This window comes from Conger conger, chromosome 11, assembly GCF_963514075.1.
Source record: "Conger conger chromosome 11, fConCon1.1, whole genome shotgun sequence".
Taxonomy (NCBI): Eukaryota; Metazoa; Chordata; class Actinopteri; order Anguilliformes; family Congridae; genus Conger; species Conger conger.
The window spans coordinates 10,263,659-10,277,925 of NC_083770.1; the positions used below are offsets into that span (position 1 = coordinate 10,263,659).

Genomic DNA, 14,267 nt, shown 5'->3' on the forward strand with positions numbered 1-14,267 from the left:
TCTGATCTCTCCTGCAGACACAAACCAGCCGAGCCTGTTCGCACACCTCAGTGTGCTGGCGGCATCTCACTGCAGCTGCTGCATGTCAGAGCACTGCTGTCAGTTAGAGATGGGTCTTCCTTTAGATTTTGCGAAAAATGATGCTTTTAAAATGGTACCAGTGCCTGAACCAATATCTCCTTTAACATTAAGAGAAAACAACATTAAGGAACATAGGCTTTATTAGATATAGAGCCAGATTCTTGCATAAACACTGCAGTCATTTAGGGTCACAACTGTCCCATTGAATTTTGGTGTCTCAGTGCAAGTATTCAGGGCAGCTTACTTCAGCAATGTTAGTCACCATTATGAAACTGTTCTGCTCTATCACTGTTCTATGTATCCTTGTGTGGAGCTGATTCTGACGGAGTGTGCAGGTCTTCTCTTGGTGCTGAGACAGGATTGGTCAAAGCCCTTGCTGGGAATCCGATAGTTTGTCATGAAAAGGCCAAAAGCTGCTGTCCTGGCTGAGGAGGGGCGGGGGTCTGAAATACCACCCCCCCCCCCCCTTGAGTCAGTCCCCCAAAAACAGCCAGACAGAGTCATCCCTCACATCCTGAGGATTGTCACCTTGTCCCGTTGTCGCTATGGAAACAGCCTTCCAGAGACAGCGTATGGAATGCAGAGCTGTTGGCCCATTAAAGTCACTGTCTGGGAATCGGTCCCCCCTGCGAGGGACAGAGAGATAGAGAGGGAGGGAGAGAGAGACAGGGAGGGAGGGAGAGGGAGGGAGGGAGGGAGGGGGAGAGAGGGAGGGAGAGGGAGGGAGGGAGGGGGAGAGAGGGAGGGAGGGAGGGAGGGAGAGGGAGGGAGGGAGAGAAGGAGAGAGAGAGACATGCTAGGGAACAGGAGGTGGTGGGCCACCTCAAAAAATAAAAAAAAGCAAGTGGGAGAAAAAAAATTATCGGAATAATGCTTGCCTTCCCATCCGGAAATTCGGTGTGTTCCCATGGCTACAAGTGCGCGGACAGAGCGCGCTCGATCTCCGAGGCCATCTCCAGTGGACCCTTCCGGATGTCGAGGGTGAGCGCGTTCTCGGCAGGTGAGGGAGGCTCCAGGGCGTCGAACTGCGACTGCAGGAGGGCGACGGGCATGAAGTGGCCGCTCCGCGCCCGCACACGCTCCTGGATCTGCTCCAAAGAGCCCTGCAGGAAGGCCAGGAGCACGCCCTGCAGCGTGTCCCGCGCCTCGGCCCCCGCCCCCGCCCCCGCCCCCGCCAGGGCACAGCGCCCGAACAGCAGCAGCTGCCGGTACAGCCTCTTCAGCGCTGAGCAGATCACAATGGCGTTCGTCCCTGCGGCCATCTCTCTGCAGAGCAGCGAATGCACATTACAACAGGCCCTGTTCCCCCTGGACCACTCACTACTGCTAACACACTCACTACTGCTAACACACGCCGTACAGCTAATACTCACTACTGCTAACACACGCCGTACAGCTAATACTCACTACTGCTAACACACGCCGTACAGCTAATACTCACTACTGCTAACACACGCCGTACAGCTAATACTCACTACTGCTAACACACGCCGTACAGCTAACACTACTGCTAACACACTCACTACTGCTAACACTCACTACTGCTAACACACTCACTACTGCTAACACTCACTACTGCTAACACACTCACTACTGCTAACACTCACTACTGCTAACACACCCCGTACAGCTAACACTACTGCTAACACACTCACTACTGCTAACACATTCACTACTGCTAACACTCACTACTGCTAACACACTCACTACTGCTAACATTCACTACTGCTAACACACCCCGTACAGCTAACACTACTGCTAACACACTCACTACTGCTAACACTCACTACTGCTAACACACTCACTACTGCTAACACTCACTACTGCTAACACACTCACTACTGCTAACACACTCACTACTGCTAACACTCACTACTGCTAACACACCCCGTACAGCTAACACTACTGCTAACACACTCACTACTGCTAACACTCACTACTGCTAACACACTCACTACTGCTAACACTCACTACTGCTAACACACCCCGTACAGCTAACACTACTGCTAACACACTCACTACTGCTAACACTCACTACTGCTAACACACTCACTACTGCTAACACTCACTACTGCTAACACACCCCGTACAGCTAACACTACTGCTAACACACTCACTACTGCTAACACTACTGCTAACACACCCCGTACAGCCAACACTCACTACTGCTAACACACTCACTACTGCTAACACACCCCGTACAGCTAACACTCACTACTGCTAACACACTCACTACTGCTAACACACGCCGTACAGCTAACACTACTGCTAACACACCCTGTACAGCTAACACTACTGCTAACACACCCCGTACAGCTAACACTCACTACTGCTAACACTCACTACTGCTAACACACTCACTACTGCTAACACTCACTACTGCTAACACACGCCGTATAGCTAACACTCACTACTGCTAACACACCCCGTACAGCTAACATTACTGCTAACACACGCCGTACAGCTAACACTACTGCTAACACACCCCGTACAGCTAACACTCACTACTGCTAACACACTCCGTACAGCTAACACTCACTACTGCTAACACACGCTGTACAGCTAACACTCACTACTGCTAACACACCCCGTACAGCTAACATTACTGCTAACACACGCCGTACAGCTAACACTACTGCTAACACACCCCGTACAGCTAACACTCACTACTGCTAACACACTCCGTACAGCTAACACTCACTACTGCTAACACACGCTGTACAGCTAAACTCTCAATGCTGCTTACACACTCCCTACAGCTAAACTCTCAATGCTGCTAACACACTCCGTACATCTTAACTCTCAATGCTGCTAACACATTCAGTAAAGCTAAATTTCAATATTGCTAACACAGCCTGTACAGCTATACTCTTAATGCTGCTAATGCTCACTGAGCTCTCAGTAACTCTAATACCCCCTGTACTGCTAAAACCTTGTGTAGCTCTGTTATCAACATCACTAACACTCCCTCTTCCCCAAAGCACTCAATTCCACGAACACACCCTATACCACCAAGCTCTCTATTGCTGACATATTGCGATGCTATCAGTACTGCTATTGCTATCAATAGACACTCCCTGTACTGCCAAGCACTCAATAGTGCTAACATGCCCTCTACCATTAAGCTCTCAATATTGCCAACACCCTCTAGTGCTATGCTATCAATACTGCCAACACACACTGTACTGCTAAGCTCAATCCCCACTCACAGTGTATGATGCTTTGTGATTGGTTACCTTTGTATTATGTCATGCAGGAGGAGGAGCCAAGGTGTTCGGTCCTGGAACAACAGACAGGTTAAAGTCAGTCAGCACTTCCTATGCAAATATAATTTATGCTTGTAACGTCCGCACCTGCTCTCCCATCATCTGATATGAGAAATGCCCAACCCCCTACAGCAAACTACATCTACACTGGAAAACCCTGAACACACACGGTCACTCATGCACACACACACACACACACACACACACACACACACACACACACACGTACAGTACCACTCAAAGGTTTGGACACACCTTGCCCTTTTCTGTCTTTTTTTAATAATGTTTTATTTCCTCTGTTTGTAATTAAATAATTTATATGTGATCAAAGTGCAGATTCTCAGCTTTTATTAAAACATGTTTTTTATACATTTTGAACACACACACACACACACACACACACACATACCTGTACCTGAACACACACACCTGTACCGGAACACACACACACACACACACACACACACACACACACACACACACACACATACATACCTGTACCTGAACACACACACCTGTACCTGAACACACACACACACACACACACACACACATACATACCTGTACCTGAACACACACACCTGTACCTGAACACACACACACCTGCACCAGAACACACACACACACACACACACACACATACCTGTACCTGAACACACACACCTGCACCTGAACACACATACACCTGCACCTGGAACACAGACACACCTGTACTTTAAACACACACACATACACCTGAAATGCATACACACCTTTACATGTTATAATCACCAGCGTCTGGATATCTTATTATAACTCTTTGCATTTGAAGGGATTTCTATGGGAATTGGCAGGTAGGACTAGATTCAGGTGTAAATTATGCTGATACAGTATAGAACACATTTGTTGGCGAAATGGCTTTAAGGCATCAAGGGTCCGAGGTATCAAACCAGCCTCAAACTACCGTGCTGCTACTAGATATACACCGATCAGCCACAACATTAAAACCAGATCTGCTTAAACCAGATCTTTCATGATTAAAAATGCTTTAAACTGTATGAACTTGTCTACATTACATTACATTACATTACATGGCATTTAGCAGACACTCTTATCCAGAGCGACGTACAATGAAGTGCAAATCAAACACAAGTATGAGTGCTAAGAGGACCTGAGAGGACAGTACAGTTCAGAGTCCTAGTGTAAACATACAGATAATCAGAACCCTTGAAGAGTACAATCAACTTCCAAACTAGCATACCACAGTTGGCAGCTAGAATACAACAATACAACAGCCAATAAAAAACAATACCTATACAAGTAACAATATCTATACAATCTATACATAAGTGCCATTACAGTCTAAGGCTAATCATGGTGGTGAGTTATTGAGGGGAAAGGTGTAGCCTGAAGAGATGAGTCTTCAGTCTGCGCTTGAAGGAGGTCAGAGACATGTACCGGGAGATCATTCCACCATCGTGGGACCAGGACAGACAGCAGAGTGTCTATAAACACTTTTCAAAAACATATTTCATTATATGAAATTATAATGAAATTTCATATTATATTTTCATTATATTTTGTTATATATAACATATTCATTACCCCTTCTAGGGTTTTTCATCGCACTTATCCCTTGGTTATGGGTATGCACTTTGCACTTTGTTGCACGTCGCTCTGGATAAGAGCGTCTGCCAAATGCCATGAATGTAATATATTACATTCAATATATTTCAAAATGCATGGGATCTATTCTTACACCAGCAGTACCATGTAATTCCAATGGAGGGAAGATGGATGAAACTGATAAAGCCTTTTAGCCAACAAATGTAATTCAGTACTGTTTTGGCGTAATTTACAGCTGAATCTAGTCCCATCCCCCAGTTCTCAGAGAGATCTATTCAAATGCAAATACATTTTTGTATGACTTGTATGACAACCTGAGAATAAGATATCCAGACTCTAGTGATGTTGATAGGTCACTTCAGGAAGTCATGGCATGCAAACAATATGCAACCAAATACAAAACATGTGTATTTTAAACGTATGAATTGTTTGATTAGAGGAAAATAGGAAAAAGCGAAAAGGGCAAGGTGTGTCCAAACTTTTGACTGGTACTGTATATGCGTGCACACTAATTCAGGCAGACACAACTTTCAGAATGGATCAAAAACTTGATTGATCGGAATCTCACTTTCACTATGCTGACGGTGCGCTTTAAAAGTGCTGACCAGTAGCGTCTGTACAGAAATCGCAATCACCTGATCAGTCAGAGGAACTCCACTGGCCATTTTCTCAATGTTCTCTTTAGGGTGATAATCATCGCCTTCATACAACGTCCATCCCAGCTGCAAAACCGTATGAGCACAGGTATAAACCGTAAACTGATAGCAGACTGACTCATGTTGCTATAGTAAATATGTTCTAAGCTTACCTTCGCAGAGAGAAAAGACCCCACAGTTGTCCTGTGACACAAATGATAAAATTACTATTTAGTTTAACTCTGGGAATCTTAGTTGCAATACATATGATGGAATGACGTTAGATACGTCAACTGGATAATGATTCATGCATATTTTTTGTTTTCGTAAGTTACACATTTACAAATGGAACAAAGATCAACTGTTCGCGTATGTTTTGTTCACTAGCTACTTCCGTAAAGTTCACATACAGAAAGTATCTACGTATCTATCTAAGTGAAAAGACACAAGAAATGTGTTGTGTTCGGGTTATTTTATGTAGAATCACGTGAACTGGTCAAATTCAGCCTTTCGTTTAATCTTGCGTCTCGCCACTCGAGTTCGTGCCATTTCCACAAATAACGTTATGCTGTATGCTCTGATAAAACATGGTCCTAACGAATGAACCGGGGCCAAGTAGGCTACGAGTGGCATGGGAGATTAATTCTGTTGTAGGCAATCACGTCCTGAAAGATCACCGCACTAAATAACGCTTATTGCCTCTGTCAATGGCTACACAGGCTGGACATTATTTATCAGCTGCGGGGAAACTATAATTACAAGTGCACTGATGGATTTTCATTAAATCAATGAATTTACTGAAATAAAATGCAAACCTACTTCCCACTCCCGGACACCCCCATGATAATAAGTATCATGTCGATAAAAGCAAGGGACGGACCGAGTCAGAAGGTGCCACGCTTAGCGGTCTAACAACACAAATGGCAGCTCGCTGTGTTGTTCCCGGTGACGCGCAACATGTCCGCCGTGACGTTCTATTTAAAGCCACAGTAACCTCAGCATGCGCGAGCCCAGACGCGGGCACATCGTCTCATCCTATCATCAGGAACAAAATGAGATTAAGTGAGAGAAACGGCACTTTGCAACATCATTAGGAAAAACATCTCTGATCTGTGAATTTGGCTGGCCACTGTGAACGCGCGGTAGTGTGTAGGGTGACGGTGAGAACGCCACTCATACACCTGACCAAGCATCACTGCCAGATGACCAATGAATTAGTCCTATAAATTAAGACGACACCTGCCATTTTATATCATAGCAGCATATAAATGACCGTGATCATTCACGGTGTTAGTAAAACTAACTACGCATATTGTTGAACAGCAACGTCTGAAAGCGTGGTGCTGGTCACCAATGCGCTTAGCTAGTGTTACTATCACCATGAATTAGAAAATGTATCCTAAAACATGTGTCACTGAAAATCTATGATTAGCTGTTTAATGGCGGAATGTAATCGAAATGGGGTTACGAACTGTCATTCAAGGTTCGCACGTTCATGATGTTGCAAAGACGCTAATATAAGTTAGCTACCGCTGAAGCGCTGGGTGGGGGGGGGGCAGTGTTCTTCGCTATGTAGATGGAGACAATCTCACAGACCCAGGCGTCACAGAGAAGGAGAGGGAGGGAGTGAGGAAAGAAGGAGAGGGAGGGAGAAATAGAGTGCTTTCCCATTACAGAAACAAGACAGCGAGACTCATTCCCGTATCTTGTGAACCTCAAACGCCCGATGCCTCATCCCTCCAGCAGCGCTGCACAGCAGTTCCTCTCAAAGCACTGCTTTGTCATGTAGAATTAAGAAAATAAGAAAATAAGAATGAAAATGCTTCGATTTCGCACTTCGAGCATCCGGTCCTTAAATCAGGAGATCCAGTGCACGGTGAGGCTGCTGGATGATACGGAGATCTCGTGCAGCATCCAGGTATGGACATTTGCGCCTCGAGCTCATTCCTCAACGTCCTTCTGCCTGCTAAGCTTTTATTCTGATGATGGACGCGTCAAACTAATGCTGCTTGCACCAAATTGCACCAACGAAACCGAACGTTGTTTACATGTGCCACGCACGTTTACCAAACAACCGAGTGTGCCTCACATTGTGCGGCGCCATGTGTTAGGATTTGAAAAACAAATTCATGTACAAATAAGACTGTATAGGCGACACATTGCTGAGCGAAATTCAATATAACAACAGTCATGTTAATCAGGGCTGCCGCTTTCAACGAGCTCTTGAGAAGCAGATTTGTCGATGAAGCGTGAAATATGTTGGTTCTGCACGTTCCTCGGGATGTACGAACCAACAGAGCACTTCGGGAAGTTGCTGAGTGCAGAATTCTGGATGAACGTTCTCATCCCTTCTCCTGCCAACCCTCTCAGGGCTAAATTAAACTGATTGCTGGAGGGTTGATAAGGCCAAGATATTGATGGGTGTCTAACAGTAGATTTGATCACTAATAGACTTGGTGAGTGATGAGACAGCCAAGGGTTGCGTCTTTAATTGCCATTTCATAAACTCTTTCAGCAGATCTCCTGCGTCACTGTGGAATTAGATCAGTCAGATATTATACTGGGAGAAGGTTCTGTGATGGAGGTTGCTTTGAGGGGTGTGGATGCTTTGGGGTGTTGGTATGTGGTTGTGCCGGAGTACAGTCTGAGCTGGAGTGCAGTCTGGGTTGGAACAGGCCTGGTCAAAAATCATGGCTGTCACCTAGACATTTTCCAGGATTCTGGTGGCCCTAAACAGGAATGGTTGGCGGTGAAAACTCAAGGTGGGAATGGCAAAGAAGCCTGGGGGACCAGGGTGTTCTCAGAACCAATCGTGGACCGGGAAACCTAAGTGGTGTGGCACAACATAAATTGTGGGGCCCAGGGATGGTTGTGGCCCATAATGAGGTCATAGTGTTTATGCTATCAGCCTGATCTGGTGTCACCGTTCTCCCAGATTTCAGATCCCAGAGAGGGAATGTAGTGCTTAACTTTAACATGGTTAAAGAGCATTTTCCCAGGGTTTCATATCATATGATATGGGGTGATTTAATGTGACAGGATGTGATGTAATGTGAAGGGATGTCATGTGATGTCAGCATATGACTCACATCCTTGCCTCCTGGTCTGTGTTTTTATGTGTGTTATCCATGGATGTGTGAATATGTTAGCATAGCATTGGGTGGTTATCTTAACATAGCAGTGGATGCTTGCTTAAATGTCTAATTGGTTCTGTGTCTTTAGAGTACCATTTAGCATAGCGTTGGTGGGAGTGTTCAGCATGGCGTTGGGTGGGTTAGTTGGGTATGCTTAGCTTGTCCTGGTTTTGTTTGCTTTCTGTGGCTGCCATGAAGAATGCTTGGAGTTGGTAGGTAATTTTAGTTCAGTACGGGGTGCCGGTGATGCCGGTGAAGTCAAAGGGTGTGTTGCTGTTTTGAAGCAGGGTAGTCTGTCCTACCTGTGCCCATACCCCAGTGACATCATGCTTGGTGGGGGAATGCAACTCTGGATGGTTAAGATGTGGGGCTGTAACAGTCCCTGAGAGGACCCTCAGGCTGCAATGGAAATCTTAAATCTCTATCTCTCTCCTTCTCTCTCTCACTTTCTTTCTGTCTCTTTCTCTCTCTCTCTGAACTGTACCTTGTGTTCAGTTGTCTTGTCTGGTTGGAGCGTGCTCAGTCCAGATGCGTCCCTCTCATTAATATTTAAAGAGCTGCAACCTTGCTCCTCCTGATGGCCTAATGGGGGAAAACTTGTGTTTAGTCGTATACATTTTTTAAGTAATCATAAAGCCTTAATGGCTTCCTGTTCCTCTGGCTTTTCACATCTATATTTCATACTCATCCACACACACGTTCTCTCCTTACCCACAACACTCGCTGACTGTGCGTGAGAGGCAGTTTTCATCTAATATAGGTCACGATGAAAGAAAATAAACACAATCTCTCCATGGTCTGTGTGTATGAGGTGTGCGCGTGTGTGTGTGTGTGATTGAGAGATGTTTGTGGTTGTGGGTGTATTAGAGCTGTGTGTGTTTATGCGTGTGTGTGTCATAACTGCATGAATGTGTGTGTATCAGAACGGCGTGTGTGTGTGTGTGAGATACTGGCTACTATGCATATGTTTTCTTGTGGCGTTCAGACTGAATGCTCGAAAGCTGGGAGGGTCAGATGACAGTGCGTCCCATCTGATGAAAATGCTCTTTAGATAATCAAACATGGCCTCTCAGGTGTGGCTTAATGACAAGTCAGAATGTCTGTTTACAGCTGCCAGCTGCTTCAAATCAGCAGGGATTTCTATGGTTTGTAAAAGAAAAACATTATAATTTTGTTCTTAAATTGTGAACCCACAAATGTTAATTAATACATTAAAAAAAAATTATACACACAAGCCATTTACAAGTGTTGCATTAACATGGATGCACATGCATACGTGTGTATGAACACACACACACACACACACACACACACACACAGCAGATCGTTTTCTTCCCTGGAGAAACTGTGTGAGATCACCTCCCTGTCCCATCCCAGATGCCTGAGACGGATATCACATGACACCTGGGGGACCATTTTGCTCCAGAGCGGTGACTCTATATCTAACCCAGTGTTAGAGCAGGAGAACAGGAATCAGGGTGAACAGGAAGGATGGGGAACAGGCATCAGGGGAAGAGGAATGATAGGAAACAGGAGGAACAGTAACCAGGAGGAATAGGAATCGGGGAACAGGGGGGAATTGGAATCAGGGGGGCAGATAAATCAGGGGTGCAGGAATCGGGAACAGGAATGATGGGGAACAGGAATTGGGGGAACGGGAATCAGAGGGAACCAAAAACAGGGGAACAGGAATCCAATGGAACTGGAAGAAGGGGGAACAGGAACCAGGAGGAATAGGAATCGTGGAACAGGAATATTTAATTATTCGGCTCTATAATAGAGTGCTGACTCCATGTGATTTAGCACAGTGTGCAGTTACACTGTGTGTGTGTGTGTGCATATGTGTGTGCGTATGTGTGTACATGTGCACATGTGTGTGCATGTGTGTGTCTGTGTGTGCATACACAAATGTGTGTTTGTGTCACATTCCTTTACACAGGAAGAATCATGGTTTGAGATATTAGGAGTTAGGGATGAAACGAGGAAGGCTGGAGGAATGGGGATAAAAGTACAGATGGTGAGAGATGAGAAGGAGGGTGAGAGGCAGGGAGACTCTGCCCTGTTTGTGCTGTGCTGTTGATTCTGCTCCCAGTGATGGATACAGTGTAACGACCCGCCCCCTCACCCCCACCACGGTCTACAGCTCATCTTTCAGTAATATAACCGTTCCTGCATAATGTCACCTTGCCTGTATTTATATTAATAAGCGTGCTGATGCTGTGTTCATATTTCATTGTGCATGACTAAATATAGCCCAGTTCCTCTATTAATACCCCTCCTCTGTCCTTTGATGAGTTAAGGAGCTGCTTCGTCAGGCTATGGAGGCTGAGCGGCAGGGGGCCTGTGCTCCTACTCCCGGGAGAATTCACAGGCTGACTGAGCACCTGGACCTGCCCAATGAATCCCCCCTGTGGGTTTTACACTAATTACAGGAATTTAAAAAACTAACAGAATGGAGAAGATCTTCTTTCACACAGACTCACACAGATTGTGAGCTGCTGGTGTCATTAATAGGATATGAGGACTGCTGGATAACGATGGTAAACACAGTCAGACCGCTGGCTAATAGCGGTAAACACAGTCAGACTTTAGTGGTAAACACAGTCAGACCGCTGGCTAATAGCGGTAAACACAGTCAGACTTTAGTGGTAAACACAGTCAGACCGCTGGCTAACAGTGGTAAACACAGTCAGACCGCAGGCTAATAGCGGTAAACACAGTCAGACTTTAGTGGTAAACACAGTCAGACCGCTGGCTAATAGTGGTAAACACAGTCAGACTGCTGGCTAACAGTGATAAACACAGTCAGACCGCTGGCTAATAGTGGTAAACACAGTCAGACCGCTGGCTAATAGTGGTAAGCTCAGTCAGACCACTGTGCTTACCATTGTGCTTAATATGGTAAAGTCTCCACTTTTAGGGCCTCATATCCAACCACACAATTTTCATTTCGGGAAATATATCAGTCACAACTGAACGAGTTTATCTAGTTCTTGAGGTAAAGGTTTGTCAGCTGTAAATATGCGTAGTTTTTCTGCTTGTATTCAGTGTTAACAGCAGGCACACTGAATGAATGCAAGCTTTGATTGTTCTCTGTTGAATGCCATTAACCTGCTTTATCACTCTGGAGTCCACTGAGAGCCTAAAATACCAGACACACTTTCTCCATCTGTCTCACACTCTCTCTCTCTCCCTCCCCCTCTCCCTCTCTCTCACACACTAACCTATAATAAGGTTAAGGCTTTACCTTCATTGCTGGAGCATTCTGGCTGACATGTTTTTTTCATTTTACATTGTGTACAGAAGTTGCCCATCAATGTGATGCCGGCTTGTTGCCACAGGCAACATTTTTGTGCAAATAACAACAACAAAATCTTTCCTCTTCACTTCTTTTGTCTAATATCCTCAATAAAAGCAGTCGGTTCTTAAAAATTCATGCTGGGATATGGTGCAGGAAGTTGTCTATGTTTCTGAGAGCAATGCATGCTGGGACATGGTGTTCCCGGTACTGTCTCTGGGCTCTGATACAGATCCCTTGCTTTGCGGCTGGCACTGCATGCCAAAAGCAGCCCCTCAGTGAGACCGGGGAGAATGTGAGAGTAATTTGTCTGAGACACAGCTTTGTATCAGGACTGGTGGAGTTCAAATCAGTGTGTGTGTGAAAGGCCAGAAAATGGTTCACAAGGCCTGTCTCTATGAGCTCTGTCCTGTTCTTTGCGCTTCTTACTTTTGGAAATCATCAAAAGCACAGAACACAGAAGAATGTGCAGTGCGCTTGTAGATTGGAAGTTTGGATATTTTTGCTCTTTTTGTATAAATATGATATATTATATAACTATATTATATGTTCATATCTAATCATTGTAGAATTATTTGGTGTTTTTTTGTCTTTGGGGGTTCTTCTCTTAACATTCAGTTTCTTGCTAATTCTGCTTTTTTGACAGGAGCTTCTGTTAAATTTCAAACAGCTAGAAACTGCATCCAGGGGAGAAAGTGTCTCTGGTTCAGTGCTGTTATTTGTCCATCTCTCTGCAGCCTGGCTAGGATGGTGATTAAATGGGGGATGAAAGATTGATGATGTGTCCTTATTTTGGGGCAGACTGGTGTGATCATGGAGCAGGGAGGCCTGCAAAATACACTGAAATATCCAAACACATTTAGAATAACCACCTTGTCAGTTACTGTTATCTGTTTAACAAATGCCCATCTTGAGGATGTCTTTCCTACCTTACATGCGCAGTTGCGCAGCTTAGAGTATTAAAGGGGTAGTTCCCCAAAAAATGAAATGAAGGTGTGTTTCCACTTACCCAGAGTAGGCTGCTATCTATCCATCCTGGTAGTTTCACGGAAATTTGACAATGTTTAGAAAGTTTTCTAAATGCAGTGTACACTTGCTTGACTTTGGAAGAAGAAGTTCTTGCTGAAACCTTGCACAAATTCAGCTCTGTGGGTGTTTGTGAGTAGTTGTGGCATTATATTTACATATCATTACATTACATTAATGGCATTTGGCAGACGCTCTTATCCAGAGCGATGTACAACAAAGTGCATACCCATAACCAGGGATAAGTGCGCTGAAAGACCCTAGAGGGAGGTACAATTTCAACTGCTACCTGTACAACAAAGATAAGGACCAGGGCCTATATTTGGAACGATATGTTGCTGTTGAGTTTTCTGAATGTACATTTTCCGCACATTGAGTGCCACAAAACTATGGCACTTAACCCCAGGCAACTATTGATCTGTTAAGGTCTGTTGTATCCGGGGGAGCTGCAGCAGTTATCTAATAGTAGCAGTGTAATAGTGTTGATGGGATAGATATACTGGATAGATGGCACTCCAATAAAACATCCAATAATGAAATTTTTGTGTGAACTGGCCCTTTACCACACAGCTGCCTGTTTGCTGTAGGTTGCAGTGTTTTCCTCTCGCTGCAGGTGCGTTCCTGTTTCCGTGTTAAATGTGTGATGGAAAGTATTGGCAGCATCACTAGCGTTGTGTGTGGTTGCTAGTGCTAATGTTTACTGCAGATTAATGGAGCTGTTGCTCTCAGTGGGAACAGGTTCAAGCCTGGGCACGTCTGCAGGGGCCGGAGTGCGTGTAAAGCATCCTGATGCACACAGAAATAGTCACAGGCAGGTGGCCAATCACACGCAGGCAGCCAGTCACACAGGCAGCCAATTACAACCCGGCAGCCAGTCACAGGCAGGTGGCCAATCACATGCAGGCAAACCAATCACACCCCGGCAGCCAGTCAGAACAGGCAGTTGTTCACACACAGGCAGCCAATCACATGCAGGCAGGCAATCACAGGTAGGCCGTCGATCACACAGAGGCAGCCAATCACACGCAGTCAGCAGAAGAGGAGGCAGGGTGAGGAGGAAGCTGAAGAGCATCGTTAGGGTCATGCTGATGGCAAAATGGACCAGATGTGATCGGCGATCAGCAACCCCTGAGGGTCATTTGGGTGATCTCACATACACTACAGAGGATTGCCAGACCCTAACCAGCATTACTGTTCATTTTTCAGTTCAGGGTTCAGGGTA

General features: G+C 45.3%; 2 protein-coding genes across 2 annotated transcripts in view; one reads left to right on the forward strand and one right to left on the reverse strand.

Annotated features, from left to right (window-relative positions):
* Window positions 1–203: 203 nt before the first annotated feature.
* Window positions 204–6,652, reverse strand: LOC133140947 (probable gluconokinase). The gene is made up of 6 exons (XM_061261266.1): window positions 6,407–6,652; window positions 5,761–5,791; window positions 5,588–5,674; window positions 3,318–3,361; window positions 960–1,347; window positions 204–707 (listed from the first exon to the last, which is right to left on the reverse strand). The coding sequence occupies exons 1-5, from the start codon at window positions 6,442–6,444 to the stop codon at window positions 993–995; spliced, it is 555 nt and encodes a 184-aa protein (XP_061117250.1). The 5' UTR covers window positions 6,445–6,652; the 3' UTR covers window positions 204–707; window positions 960–992.
* Window positions 6,653–6,992: 340 nt separating this feature from the next.
* frmd3 (FERM domain containing 3) overlaps window positions 6,993–14,267 on the forward strand; it is a 39,611-nt gene continuing 32,336 nt past the window's right edge. The window contains exon 1 of the mRNA XM_061261264.1: window positions 6,993–7,505. Coding sequence (XP_061117248.1) covers window positions 7,401–7,505 — 105 coding nt within the window. The 5' untranslated portion in view covers window positions 6,993–7,400. The remainder of the gene's footprint in view (window positions 7,506–14,267) is intronic.

Coding starts and splice junctions, on each gene's coding strand:
- LOC133140947 (XM_061261266.1), bottom strand. CDS start 6,444: ATGATACTTATTATCATGGGGGTGTCCGGGAGTGGGAA. Junction 5,675..5,760: donor GGTCTTTTCTCTCTGCGAAG/GTAAGCTTAGAA, acceptor ACGGTTTTGCAG/CTGGGATGGACGTTGTATGA. Junction 1,348..3,317: donor CTGCATGACATAATACAAAG/GTAACCAATCAC, acceptor GCTGCTCTGCAG/AGAGATGGCCGCAGGGACGA.